General features: G+C 38.0%; 1 protein-coding gene across 1 annotated transcript in view; it reads right to left on the reverse strand.

Moving 5' to 3' along the window:
* The window catches only part of med13a (mediator complex subunit 13a), a 133,017-nt gene that overhangs the window by 64,378 nt on the left and 52,706 nt on the right, over window positions 1-15,933 (reverse strand). The window contains exon 4 of the mRNA XM_052115637.1: window positions 5,938-6,083. Coding sequence (XP_051971597.1) covers window positions 5,938-6,083 — 146 coding nt within the window. The remainder of the gene's footprint in view (window positions 1-5,937; window positions 6,084-15,933) is intronic.

Raw genomic sequence — 15,933 nt, forward strand, 5'->3', positions numbered from 1 at the left:
ATAACTTGGCATATATCCAGATGCGCAACAATCAAGTGCACATTCGGCCTGTTAAGAGATAATCCAGGTATCCGGATCAAAGTGATGCTGTACAGTCCCGGCAGGGTGCGGCAAATATGATGGTCTGCGGCATACTCCGCTATATTGCGCTCGGAATCGGGCCGCAAGATCAGAATTGCGTGTGCAAATTGCGGTCAGCAGCGATTTTGTGGGAGGGTTTGCGCCGTTGCCTGATCTGTATAATTTCAATCGTGAATCAGGCGCTAAACCAGTGCAGAGAGCACGTACAAAAAAAACTGTGCCATTACCAGCTGCAATTCATTCTTCGTGAATCTGCCCCATTGTTTTCAATTTCAAGCATGCAGGAAGGAAGGCATACAGACAGACCAGAAGAAAAAAAACATAGCCGCAGCATTGGTTTTTATTGTGTTGATGTCTCACCAAAATAAAATGTTCATTCTTTAAATTTCAAGGTTTCACTATATACCTCGGTTTTAAAACGGACGGTTATCATACCGTTTAAATATTCTCACTGACGGTACTACATAAATATAAAGAACTTTTCTAAAATACAAATCAGTTTAATTAAGAGACATTTACACAACATCATATAAACTTGGTGAGATTAAATTAATCTTTAAATTGCACATTCCTAGTTACATTCGACAGTCACTCAATTTTAAGGGTGACATGCAGGTGTCGTTAGCGCAGAACATCACGAGCACATCAGAATTGCGGCACGAGCGGAGACATCAGAAGTGCGGCACGAGCGGAGAGCAACATGAATGCAGCACAAGCGAATCATACAGACATATCCGAGCCTGAACCTTTATTTCCGTCGACAACACAGTTGAAGTCCACTGTCTGGGATTACTTTGGGTATGTTGAAGACCCACAAGTTACCATCAATGTTGATGGTTACCCAGTCTGTAAAGTTGGTCGCAAAACAAACGGCTCAGGTGGCAAACACTTCAAACATTAAGCACCATTTCTCAGAATTTGAATAAGATAATAAATTATAGTCCCTGTTTCGTAAAAAAAACAGATTCAATGTAGTTTTACATGATACAGTTGAAGTCAGACGTTTACATACACCTTAGCAAAATACATTTAAACAATTCCTGACATTTAATCATCTTAGATCAGTTAGGATCACTACTTTATTTTAAGAATGTGAAATGTCAGAATAATAGTAGAGGTAATTATTTATTTCAGCTATTATTTCTTTCATCACATTCCCAGTGGGTCAAAAGTTTACATACACTTTATTAGTATTTGGTAGCATTGCCTTTAAATTGTTTAACTTGGGTCAAACATTATGGGCAGCCTTCCATAAGCTTCTCAAATTAAGCTGCTAGAATTTTGGCACATTCCTCCTGACAGAACTCATGTAACTGAATCAGGTTTGTAGGCCTCCTTGCTCGCACATGCTTTTCAGTTCTGCCTACACATTTTCTATCAGACTGAGGTCATGGCTTTGTGATAGCACTCCAACACCTTGACTTTGTTGTCCTTAAGCCATTTTGCCCCAACTTTTGAGGTACGTTTGGGGTACTTGTCCATTTGGAAGACTGATTTGCGACCAAGCTTTAAATTCCTGGCTGATGTCTTGAGATGTTACTTCAATATATACACATAATTTTCCTACCTCAAGATGCCAGCTATTTTGAGAAGTGCACCAGTCCCTCCTGCAGCAAAGCCCCCCCACAACATGATGCTGCCATCCCCACGCTTCACGGTTGGGATGGTGTTCTTCGGCTTGCAAGCTTAACCCTTTTTCTTACAAACATAACGATGGTCATTGTTTCATTAAATCAGGGACATTTCTCTAAAAAGTAAGATTTTTGTCCCCATATGTTCTTTCAAACGGTTTTATGGCAGATTTGGAGCAATGGCTTCTTCCTTGCTGAGCAGCCTTTCAGTTTATGTCGATATAGGGCTAGTTTGACTGTGGATATAGATACTAGTATACCTGTTTCCTCCAACATCTTCACAATGTCCTTTGCTGTAGGTTCTAGGACTGATTTGCATTTTTTGCACCAAACTATGTTCATCTCTAGGAGACAGAATGTGTCTACTCTTCCTGAGCTGTATGATAGCTGCATGGTCCTATGGCGTTTCTATTTGCATACTATTATTTGTACAGATGAAAGTGGTACCGTCAGGCACTTGGAAATTGCTCCAAAGATGAATCAGACTTACGGAGGTCTAAAAAAAAAAAAGAATTCTGAGGTCTTGGCTGATTTCTTTTGATTTTCCTATGATATCAAGTAAAGAGGCACTGAGTTTGAAGTTAGGCCTTAAAATAAACCCACAGGTACACCTTTAATTCAGTACACCTCCTATCAGAAGCTATTTGGCAAATTGTCTAAAGGCTTGACATCATTTTATGTATTTTTCCAAGCTGCTTAAAGGCAGAGTTAACTTAGTGCATGTAAACTTCTGACCCACTGGAATTGGATATAGTCAATTACATTGAAAGAATTGCTGGAAAAATTTCTTGCATCACGGACAAAGTAGATGTCCTAAATAACTTGCCAAAACTATAGTTTGCTATTATTAAATCTGTGGATTTGTTTTAATGATGTCAACCTAAGTGTATGTAAAATTCTGACTTCAAATGTATGGAATGACTAGGTAGGCTAAAATTATGTTTATGCTTTCTGTCACATTCACAAATGCAGCAAATGGTTTTAAGCACTCGTTCAATATCAAAGTGCCAACTGATTTTTATTTTATTTGCCAAGTGCAGCACAACAGTAGGCCATCAATGTGTTTGAAACTAATAATAATATGTTTTATTAGTAAAACATTAACTAAATTGTGTTTACAAAGTGCATGGCTTTTGGTGTGCAGGAAACTGACATTGACAAAATGTATGCTGGAAACTGACAGTGAAAATAGACAGTATTGGACAAAATGCCAATAAATAAACTGCAAATAAATAGTATATTTTCAGTAGGCATTGTTTAGAATTAAACTGAATCACAAATACAACAAATTACTGAACGCATACAAATCTGAAATGTTTGCCTGGGTAATAATCATTACAAATTATTACAATTCAATTTCATAAATCATAAAATAACAATAACAACATTGTTTTTTTTATATTCATCTGACTGCTATACCAGTTGCAATTTTTTTTATGCTGTTATTATTGTTTTACATGTGATTTTTTATTTGATTTGTTCAAGATGAAAAGTTAAAGGATTAAAGTTGAAGACATTCAAATTAAAGTTCAAGAATTGGTTATAACTGAAATATTTCTGTGTGTTTATCACACAAATTTCATAACCAAATATTATATTGCAAAAATATTATCAAAGCGCCTCAATACCGTGATACCGTAGTGCCGTAGTATTTTTTGCGACGGTTATCATACTGTGATAATGTCATACCGTTAGGAAGTTTGAGAGCTAGGAAATTTGATTCTGTACGTGCATGTTTCTTTACTTCCTTGATCAAGCTCCACCTGGCTCCCATGATATATTGATCCACAGATGGCAGGGGAAAAAAAATTTAGCTACCAGGGAAAAAGGGGGGAGAAAAGGGTGGATGATTCCATCATGTGTCCTTCCATTAGCAGGTTCATTCCATGGCCTTAATCACACAAATCCATAAAAGCCGCAATGACAGGGGACACCTCACGTCCATCCAGAAGAGATATTGGAAGACTAAAAAGGGAGGGGGAAGCGCTATACAAATGGAAATGTTGTACGATTCATCTTTAATGGGTTACTGTAACTTAAACCTATGTGCTCTATTTGAGATCATTATCCTTTATCAAAACAGGCTTTAAGAAAACTGACTCTAAAATGCATTATTTCAAAGAAAACCCAGGGCTTAGTTTAAAAGGAGGCTTTACAAACGCACACACACATACACAGCAGGACAAGCAGGTCAAACAAGGCTCATTCACAGAATGTCTCTCCAGGCAAAAATGGCTCTTTTAATATCCTTTAATAAGCTCCCTGATCAAACCAAGGTGACGTGGCCTTAATTTGTTTGGCTTCTGGACTACCGGCCAAAAATGTGCATTGTAGGGTAGCTTAAAGCATTGAATAAACTGAAGAGGTATCCACGTCACATGTTGGCCATCATTAAGAAAGGTCTGCTGTTGTGGTCTGCATCACACAGATATAATTGAGGGCATCACACAGATATAAACCAATTTCCAGACAAATGGGTAAACATATGTATTCTAATATCACACTGTTCACCTCACATTTATTCTGTCAAGCAATCTGCGCAATAGCTGTCTCTCTCCTCTGCTTGGTTAAGTGAGCTATGAGTTCATTACAACCCTCTCGCTGCTCTTTATGAGGCCACAACACTCGCACGCTCACTAATCCGAGACTGTCAGAAGCGGTGAAAAGCAGACCAAAGGAGGGAGGGGGAGAGCGAGAGAGAGAGAGAGAAAGAAAAAGGTCAGCTGGTTCCAATTGACACATCACAAATTCCCAATTCACTGCAAAGGTTATTTTACAATCAAAAGAATGAATTATATTTTTTAAAACTCAAATTTCACTGGAAACATTCTCAAATAAGAAATAAAACTACAGGTGTTATAAAATGCTTATTATAAATATGAAATTTCTGGATGCTGATTGGTCAGTACAGTGTTCCCACTATGCTAAAATACATTGTAGTAACAGCTATGACACAAAACACTTGTTCACCTATCAACTGTGTGTATAAATAATTGTTATTTCAATTACAGCTGCCACAATTAACTAATCATGATGTCTATTATAGCAATCCATGTAGGTTTACTCATGTTGTCAAATTCTTTAAATGTGTGGTTTTGCAACAATGGAGCACGAACCAAACACAGACAAGTCTGTTACTCGCTTGTGAATAATTTATTCAAAATTTCAAAAACAGTTTTGTTTTTTATGCATCTAAGGACAATGTTGACCATTTAGGAACCTAGCCTAGATTTTACTGATTTTTAAAACAACAACAAATTCAGCTCTTAGCTTGTTTGGGATGTCGATAAACTCAAGATAAGCATCTTAATGTACATTGTTTTAATCAAAATTAAAATCACAAATACAATATTGTTTGGCACCACTGCACAGCACCTATAGAGGCCACTATTAAACTTAGCATTAGGTCAGAGACTAGTCTTTGTCTTCTAGTAAATGGATGGCATTTAGGGAATTAGCTTAATAAAATAACATTATTCAAACACAAAAATGTCTCTCTGTAATAATTATACTATTATGTATAATTTATAGAATTTATTATAGCTGTGTGTCAAACCAAACAGTGCCCTTTAGCCCTGAGCATATTCTCAATATAGGGCAATCCTATAAACCAACCAAGCCAAACCCTTAAGTGCATAAATGCATTATAACAACATTCTATACAGTTTGAGAGCTGAGGATTTAAAGATGGGCAGATGGAAGTCACTTTCACTGATCTTTTTACCAGTAATGAAGTACACCATCCTCTTCCCAATGTTCCCACAATACAAAAAAGTTCACTATTTCCGTATTTTATATTTTTTTTTAGATAAGGAGGGGGTGCTCTATACAGGATGCCACTGGGATTTACTCATTATAAACCATATTTTTGATCAAAGAGGAAACGGTGCAGAGAGGAAATTGAGAAACAAAAGGGCACAGAGGAAAATAGAGGATAAGGACAGACAAGAGAGATAAAAAGGGCCTACATATACAATCAAATCATGTCCAAATGGAGAAAATCAGGTTCCACCCCAGGATTATATCCAGAGGAAATATTCAACTTTAATTAAAAAAAAAATGTGCCACACTAGGAAAATTAAATGTGTTGTGAACGCAGTTTCATTTTGTCTTTAAGATAAGAGGTCAAACTAATGAGCAATGGGAAGGATGAAGGGAAAGATACAGAGGAGGGTGAACTTCTCATCCGTGCAGCGTTCAGGCACGTGTCCAGATGTTCTCTCACCTTGGAAGGGGCTGGAGGCCTGCTGGGCCAGTGTCAGGTGCTCCTCGCTCAGGTGGTACACAGGCTGGTGTTGGTTGATCTCCACGCTGGTGCACACGTTACTGTCTCCATGCAGGAAAAACATGAAGGAGCAAGACAGGTGTTCTCTGTGAAAGAGAGACATACACGTGTTCAACTTTTTTGTTTTTGTATTTGACCAAAAATGTCCTATTGATTAATTTGTCAATTTTTGTTCTGACTGAAACAGCATCAAACAAAGATAATACAACATATGAAAAGTCAAGATGGACCTTGTGAAGACCTGAAAAAAATTGCATCTGAGAGGAAAAGTATTTGCAACTTTCTAGAAGTTACTGGTTTATCAATTCTCTATGAGACTTATTAATTTGCTGTGCATTTAAGAGTGATTAGGATACAAAATTACAAGCAGCACAATGTTAGGTAAATTGTGTATAACACATTCTAGCACATATCTTCATAAGGAGACAACAATTAATGAATTTGTGGAATTATTCCTTAAAATAAATCTGAATGGATACATAGCAAAATATCTTACACAATGAATCACATTAATAGCGCCATTGAATACTTGTGAATCATTCAATTACGATCGGAGATGTGATTATTACATACATAAGACTGAATCAGATGCAGTTTAACACTCTAAAAGCAGAGGCAGTAACATCATCATCATCTCAAAAATGAGAGAAACATCACACATTTTGAGATGCAGGCATCTGCTCTTTGACCCCAAGGATTACACTGTGTTTGACCTTCTCCTTCTCTTATGCTCAAGGATCTTTAATATAAGTACAAGCACGACAGCACTTTTTATACATAAGTCACTCTGAGCTCTGTGAAAAACAGTCCGACTAGGTTGCCTTCTTAATATGTTCTTAAAATCCTCCATTCACATTAAGGATTAGAGTTGCTCTGCTGATTTGGAATCATAGTAGGCATTAAAACATCTTAAAGCAATTGTAGGTCATTGGCTAAACTACTCGCATGTAAAAATCTAGATTTATTTTACTGCAGCAATCAATTACTTATTGATTATTCTGAATATAAAACAAGGCCCCGCTGAGTTCTTTCTGGACAAATCTCTGGCCTGGCTGTTTCTGTACAGTGGAAGTGCAGGGAGCTTTATAACACTGGTGATAGACCCGTAGAAACTCTCTTTAGAAAAACACAGTTCAGGCACAGAGCCATCGGTGTAGACACCTTCCAAACATCTGTATGTAGACAGAGAGACTCAATGAAGAGGTCTGTACAGGCAAACACTAACCCCACCGAGAAAAAAACACTGCTTTGCAACTATGTCACACCTAAACAAACACACCACACAAGCCCCATGCACTACTATGGCATGTTTTACTGCAGGCTGCCCCCTGTAGCGATAGTAGTGCAGAAGCAATATGTACTGCTCTGTGGGGTCAGATGTGCCTCATTTCTGTCACATAGACTTTTCAAAACCTCATTCTTAAACCTTCTAAACAACACAAACACACAACTAGAGACAAAAGGAGGCTCTGTGCGAGCTCAATACTGCTGCACCATCACATTTGATCACATGGTGTATACGCACAGTGTGCTCAATAACAGCATGATCAAGTTCACTTTTAAGCTGCAGACAGAGTGATCAGTGTGTGCAACACCGACCCACCCCAAAACAAAAACATGACCTGTAGCAACTGTCTGAGTTAACACGGTTCAGCCAAGGTTCCAAACTCTGTAAGTGCCAAATAAGAGTGAAAAATGCCTATGGCGAGTAAATAAAACCGTTGCTTGCCAGGTGGCTGATAAATATTAAAAACTGCATGGCACTCCATTTAAATGGTTTCACTGAAACTGTATTCTGACTGTTGCTGATGTCATGAGCAAATCAAATTGAAGACCAAAACCATATAGCCCAGCTAAAGAAAAAACACCTGTCGCACATCAGATACATTTTCTAGGATGACTGAATGATTTTCTTTCTCCAAAACAAAATGTGGTGACACGTATGTGGTATATTCCTTATACCAACCGAATAAGATCACAAAAATAAAAGGATTTAAAAGAAACAATTGGTCTTCATCTGGTGTATCTCTTATAAATGATGCTGTGAGTAGCAATGGCCTATGATATTTATCACAAATAAATACAAAAACTAATATATATATATATTATATTATATATATTATATTATATTATATATTTTAAGGGATGGTTAAGCCAAAAATTATAATTCTCATCATTTACTTGCACTCATGACATCTCAAACGCGTATAACTTTATGCAGAACGCAAACCAAGATGCTTTGAAGAATGTATGATGTGTTTTTGTCCATAAAACAAAAAGCAATGGGGTCCAAATTTTTTAAACTTCAAAAAGGACATAAAAGGCAGCATAAAAGTAGGCCTAATCCATTCTAGGGCTGCAAACAAGTAATAGAGCACTCGTTCTGCACCAGCAAATTGAGAATTAAAAACACTACTCTAATATTACAAATACATTTTCCTTTCAGCATTTGCCATTAGCAGCGCTAAATTACACTGTATTTTGCTTGTAAATGTCGCACCGAATCTCACAGTTCCAAGTAAGTCCAATGAGAGTAATGTGGATGTGTCATCAAGAAGTTGGATGAGAGTCTATAAGGATTCAGAGAAAAATCTGCAGCTGGCAGCAAGTAGTAACTGTAGATGGTAGCTATATGTGGATATGCCACTCATTTGTGTAGTTTTTAATACAATTCCAATGCACAAATATGTTTGACAATTTTTAGACCAACAAAAGAATAAAAATTAACATTAAACATACCAATAATTTACTTCACTACCCTACAAATAACTTAATTATTTACACTGGATATTTTCCCTGAATCTTAACATAAATCTTGTACATGACTTTGTCCCAACTTTGGTAATAACTTAAAATGCTACAGCGGTTTTTTTCTTATAAGCTTTTATCAGTTAAGCTTATGGATAACATCCATATATTGGTACATAAACACGGTATGTCATTTTTATCATACAAAATAGGAATAGCATAATATACCTGTCTATATGACAGTACTTTGTTGTCCATAGACATTTAACCGTATAATATTTTATTGCTGAAAGCGAAAATTTCAAGTTTGGTTCCACATCGTTTAGTGCAGTTGTAATTTCAAATTATTGAATTCAGAATAAAATACTTGTAATAACAAGAACGATGCTAAAAAAAAAAATTTAAAAAGCCATATCTTTATTTATACGATTAAAGAAATATAATTATTTAATATTACAAAAGAACAGCGAACACTGGGAAATGCTTCTGTTTGGTGTTGTCATACATTACTCTGTCTCTGTTTGGATGCTAATGACTGGCAAATGCCAGCAGCAGGTTCTTCCTACTCTTCCGAGAGACATTGGCAAGCACTTCCTGTAGACAGCTGATGTTTTTTCGTTGAACCTCCTCTCATGAAAGATATCATGGCATCTGTACTTTTGAAATGTGGAAATACTTGTAATGTTTTGATTCGTATTGAATTCCACTCTATTTGTATTCAGTTCCTAAACTCATGAAAACCAACGTACAAGAATCTGTTTCAACAGTGCAAAGATACAAGGAACTCGGGAGCTGATCAGATCTGTGTCAGACCAGCAGAGCGTATTTTACTTTCACCACTTGTTTTTCTGAATATTAACATGTGAAATTATATAAAAAGTGATAGCCTTTATGTGGACTCATAATTTCTATTAAGTATTGGCTTATGTAAGCTTGTGAGTCCAAATGCTTTTTACTGTTATTTTAAATATTTTTCATGAATACATGTTGTTCATTAAATTTTTCCCAAAAGAAAAGCAGTTTGTTGAAGTTACCTTACACTGAAACCGCTCTTTTGAGAATAAACGTGCTTTTTCATTTACGAGAAATCAGTTATTGTTTTTTGTGGGTTAGAGCAGAGGTCGACCAATATATCGGTTTTGCCAATTAATCAGAACCGATAACGGATTCCTGGAACTATCGGTTATCTGCAAAAATCCACACTGATTGTTTTTCCCCATTGCGTCCGGTGCTGGGAAGGGTCTGCTGTCATTATACAGCATGAGAGCTGCCTCTAGAGGTGAAATAAAAACTCACTTCACTGATGTCTTGTGGCATCACACACACACACACACACGCACGCACACACACACGCACACACACACACACACACACACACACACACACACACACACACACACACGCGCGCTCAGAGAGAAGCGAGGCGAGGGGGTCTGACATGAGTGTGTTGTGTGAGTTAAAGCAGTGTTTCTCAACTGGTCTATTCGGACTGGGTCGCGGACAGCAGGGAAAGAACAATGCCATGGTTCTCCCATTGAATATATTTTGTCAGCCGCCCAAGTGATCTACTATTTAGGACTGCCGAGGCAGATTTAAGGATAATCTTGCAAACAGCTAAAGCAGACATGGGAAACATACGGCCCGCGGTCTGGATCAGGCCCTCCACATGGTTTAATGTGGCCCGCGGCTCATTTATCGTAAAAGCATTTTTATTTTTTATTGGATATTTCAGTTAACTTTCATTGGGACCTAACTCGTCTCTACAAGCGTTTAACATGATCAGGGTTGCCAAATACGTCTCGCTTTCTCCTTTGAACAAATTTAGCAATCTGTAGTGCAATATTCTGCTCAAGGAAAAGTGTAATACAGCTACTCTGTGTCCATTCTTGAGGCTGCTTGTGATGTTTGGTGCTACTAATTTTGCAGGTAAACCTTCTCAGTGATTAAATTAAATATAAAAGTAGATCTCGGCATCATTGACATGCGAGCAAAAGCAAGCCAGAGACAAATATGTATATGTACTTTTTATTTGTGCAATTGAGAAATGTTGAAGTCCCTTCGCACCTGTATGTTAATCTAACTCTTGCAGTAATAATTTATCATAGTCATGCAGTCTGTGTTTTTCAGTTGTGTGCTGAAAGTCAAACGTTCACCTCAACAACCAAAATAATGTCACTTGATGCATGTACTTGTACTGGAAAACCATGAATAAAACTATGCAACATAAAAGGAAATGCAACCCAGGATACATTAAATAAAGGTTATGTTTAATCTATGGCAGGTCGCCACTTGATGTCCAATGTAAAATCTGTCCTGAAGCAAAACCAGTTGAGAAGCACTCAACTTAAGTTAAAGTTACAGACAGGAGATGTCTACAGTATACACTCACCTAAAGGATTATTAGGAACACCATACTAATACTGTGTTTGACCCCCTTTCACCTTCAGAACTGCCTTAATTCTACGTGGCATTGATTCAACAAGGTGCTGAAAGCATTCTTTAGAAATGTTGGCCCATATTGATAGGATAGCATCTTGCAGTTGATGGAGATTTGTGGGATGCACATCCAGGGCACGAAGCTCCCGTTCCACCACATCCCAAAGATGCTCTATTGGGTTGAGATCTGGTGACTGTGGGGGCCATTTTAGTACAGTGAACTCATTGTCATGTTCAAGAAACCAATTTGAAATGATTCGAGCTTTGTGACATGGTGCATTATCCTGCTGGAAGTAGCCATCAGAGGATGGGTACATGGTGGCCATAAAGGGATGGACATGGTCAGAAACAATGCTCAGGTAGGCCGTGGTATTTAAACGATGCCCAATTGGCACTAAGGGGCCTAAAGTGTGCCAAGAAAACATCCCCACACCATTACACCACCACCACCACCACCAGCCTGCACAGTGGTAACAAGGCATGATGGATCCATGTTCTCATTCTGTTTACGCCAAATTCTGACTCTACCATCTGAATGTCTCAACAGAAATCGAGACTCATCAGACCAGGCAACATTTTTCCAGTCTTCAACTGTCCAATTTTGGTGAGCTCTTGCAAATTGTAGCCTCTTTTTCCTATTTGTAGTGGAGATGAGTGGTACCGGTGGGGTCTTCTGCTGTTGTAGCCCATCCGCCTCAAGGTTGTGCGTGTTGTGGCTTCACAAATGCTTTGCTGCATACCTCGGTTGTAACGAGTGGTTATTTCAGGCAAAGTTGCTCTTCTATCAGCTTGAATCAGTCGGCCCATTCTCCTCTGACCTCTAGCATGAACAAGGTATTTTCGCCCACAGGACTGCCGCATACTGGATGTTTTTCCCTTTTCACACCATTCTTTGTAAACCCTAGAAATGGTTGTGCGTGAAAATCCCAGTAACTGAGCAGATTGTGAAACACTCAGACCGGCCCGTCTGGCACCAACAACCATGCCACGCTCAAAATTGCTTAAATCACCTTTCTTTCCCATTCTGACATTCAGTTTGGAGTTCAGGAGATTATCTTGACCAGGACCACACCCCTAAATGCATTGAAGCAACTGCCATGTGATTGGTTGATTAGATAATTGCATTAATGAGAAACTGAACAGGTGTTCCTAATAATCCTTTAGGTGAGTGTATGTTAACTGTTATATAATATAATCATAGGACATTAATTCAAAAGCTCACACAGCTGGTGTTATTTTTCATTTAGTAGTTAATTTAACACGTAAACTAACATGCTTTAGTTATATAACATGTTATAGTTAAATTTTTTTTCCATGTTTATAATTCGATTTATTATTATAATTCTGTTAGCTTTCTTATTTTTTTCTATTTATTTTATTTTCAAAAGGGAGTCTTTTTTACAAATACTTCAATAAAATAAATGGTTTCAAGTTTTAATTATAATAAAGTGTTTGCTCAAAAATAAATAAATAACCATTCTGTTTTCACTAATAATAGTAATTGTGTAATACCATATACCATGAAACCGTGATATTTTCTGAGACTGTTATCATACCGTGAAAATCTCAAACCGTTGTAACCCTAGTGAAGAGTAAAGTTGTGTGAGAGAAAAAGAGATGTAATATTTCAAAGTTATTTGTTGTATTGAGCTGTTACGGACTTCCTGAAAACAGCGCCTCTGGTCAGGGTGTAGCAAACCCCTACTACAAAAGCAACAAACACACATCTCATATCAACTCTACAGCTTTTAACAATTCAGACACACACAAACCCACACATACTCACACAGGTGGTATCCATCACCCAAGTTGTCTGAGGAACCCCTCTAAGTCTGCTGCTTGCTTACTTTAAAATCTAACTGTCTTGATCCTCTTTCTGTAACTAACTCTCTTTTCCTAAAACACATCAGCATTCTCAGTGCAAGTGTGGGAATCTCATTCCAGACACGAGTCAAGAGATGCTAATCAAGACAGAAGACAAGGTGAAAACAAGAAGGCGCAAACAGAACGCAACAAAATCATGTCAAATATGTATTTCTAAACTGGTTTTGCTTCAGCACCTAGATTATACATTGAACACCAAGTTGAGTCCCAAATACAAAAACAAAATTTGTTATCACAGAAATGTAATGAAACAGGTCCTTAAAATAAAACAAAGACATTTATTGAAATGACCAGCAAAATTATTTACATGACATAGGCTGAATTGGAAAGTTGACAATTTTGCCAAAACAAACAACGGCAAGTGTGATTTAGCCATTTGAGTTTGATTGGCTGCAATCTCTAGTGTCAACAACAAAAGACATGGGAAGAATGTTCTCCTCCCTTTTCAATATTGATAAGCCTATTTATTTTGCTATTCTAGTGAAACATTATATGGTTAGTCGCATACTATTGTTCGCATTATCATGCTTTTTTCTTTGCTGTGCGCAAACAGACAGACCTGCAACCCATGAGAAACACTGGTCTAAACTAGGGCTGGGACGAAGCGTCGACGTAATCGATGACGTCGACGCAAAAAATACGTTGACGCAAAATATGCGCGTCGATTCGTCAGACCAAAACAAAGATGGCGGCGCCGGAGAGTAGAAGCAAAACGAGTGGCTCCGCAGACTACCAGAAGTGCAAGGCGGCACGCACTCGTTCATCTAAAGTGTGGGAATTCTTTAATTTAAAAGGAAAAAATTATGTGATATGTCGTCTTTGCAAAATGGAGATGGCTTTCCATTCTAGCACCACGGTAATGCACCAGCACTAGGGCTGGGATGACGTCGACGCAAAAAATACGTCGACGCAAAATATGCGCGTCGAATTGTCAGACCCAAAACAAAGATGGCAGCGCCGGCGCCAACACGAGTGGATCCTCAGACTATCAGAAGTGCAAGGCGGCATGCACTCGTTCCTCTAAAGTATGGGAATTATTTAATTTAAAAGGAAAAAATTCCGTGATATGTCGCTCTTTGCAAAATGGAGATGGCCTTCCATTCTAGCGCCACCGGGAGCAGCCGCAGATGACAGAGCACCGTAAGTTTTTTTCAACTCCCCACTTTGCACTTCGATGTTGGAGTAGGCTATAATACGTTGTCGAAACCTAAAGTTTTCAGCTATAGCTATTAATAATGCGCTTATAGCTATGAATGTCGTGAAAAATACATAGAGGTCACTGACAACGCGCTGACAGACAGGACCAAGCAGGTAACATTTAATAAAGTCTCAACTTTCAAATTTGGACATTCAAAGAAAATTAAACCATAAATAGGCCTACTATTTTGTGGCTCTTTAATGTGTCGTGACAGATTGCCTCAGTTAAAGCTGCTCGTGAACCGATCATCTTTTCCTTGGTTAATTTATAGCATCAAATAGGCTAAACATGAATGTAGCCTACATCAGAAGGACTGTTGTTTTAACCGCGGAAAGATGTCAGTACAGTAGCCTACAATCCATTATTCAAATTCACCGACATTAATCTTCTCTCTCCTGACTACTTTGTCGGAAAAAATGGCGTATTATGATTGATTGATCAGATCGCCAGTCAATCAAACTCCCAGCAAATGTTTTTTTTTTTTTTTTACATTTTATACACCCCCACCCCCGATGAAACCGGTATTACCGGTGTTGTCACAAGTCGATTAATGGAATCGAAATCGAATCGGACTGGAAAAATGAATCGTTAGATTAATCGATGCATCGGAAAAATAATCGCTAGATTAATCGTTTAAAAAATAATCGTTTATCCCAGCCCTAGTCTAAACCACATGACAGTCTGTCTCAGGATTCAATCACCTGAACAATAACAGTGTCTAGATCAGGTGATCAACACTGGAGCATGCCGTTAGGCGCACACACATACACGCACTCTAAACGAAAACCCCTGGAAGACGTCAGCCACTGTACTGAAGTGTGTTACTAAGCAGCAGCGTTTACCACAAATGGAGAACTGAGAATCTCTGAACTGCCTTCAGATTAAAGCAGCAGACCACAGAGAAAAGGCAGTTAACACACACTGTCTACTGCATCCATCAAAGATCCAACAAACAAAGCCTTTACACAGAGGACATTCTCTCTCTCTCTCTCATTCATAAAGTGTGGCTTTAAACGAAAAGCTCGCAGACAATAATAGAACTTAAAAACCCTTTAGACTTGGCGACTTTGTTCAACATAACAGCTGAACAAACCCGGCTAGACTGTTCGCAAACAAAACGTTTGTTAGTCAACAGTCACTTATGCTAATTAAATGTTTATTGATCTTATGTAACAGGCTTTCACTAAATTCAAAGGTCTATTTTCTTTGTGCGCATTTGCATGCAAGCTAATTTAGCTCTCCTTTGTGGTGGTCCCTTTAAAGTGGCCCATTCCAACCTCACTTTCTTAATTAATTGGTCATAATTTCCAAACCACAAAATGAAAAATAAGGGGGGAAAAATATTAATATATTAATCAAAGTGCTTTTTAAAAATGAGGCAGGAGAGACCAGACTGGAGACCTTGGAACATATCACAGACCGTAAATCTATCCACAACAGATACACTGCACACACACTTCTTAAAGCAGAGAAGATAGGAACTTCTGAAGAAGATGATCTACAAGAGTCAGGGCTAGAGTGTAACAAACATCCAGAGAGGAGAGATGTATGAAGATGGGGAGGAGAGGAAAAACAGGTATAAATATTGGGGTGGAGAGAAAGCAAAGAGTTGACATTTCAACATTCACCACTGATATCTGTGACCAACGTATAGTGTTGCGAGCATGTGA

Source organism: Xyrauchen texanus, chromosome 43, assembly GCF_025860055.1.
Source record: "Xyrauchen texanus isolate HMW12.3.18 chromosome 43, RBS_HiC_50CHRs, whole genome shotgun sequence".
In the NCBI taxonomy this organism is placed as follows: Eukaryota; Metazoa; Chordata; class Actinopteri; order Cypriniformes; family Catostomidae; genus Xyrauchen; species Xyrauchen texanus.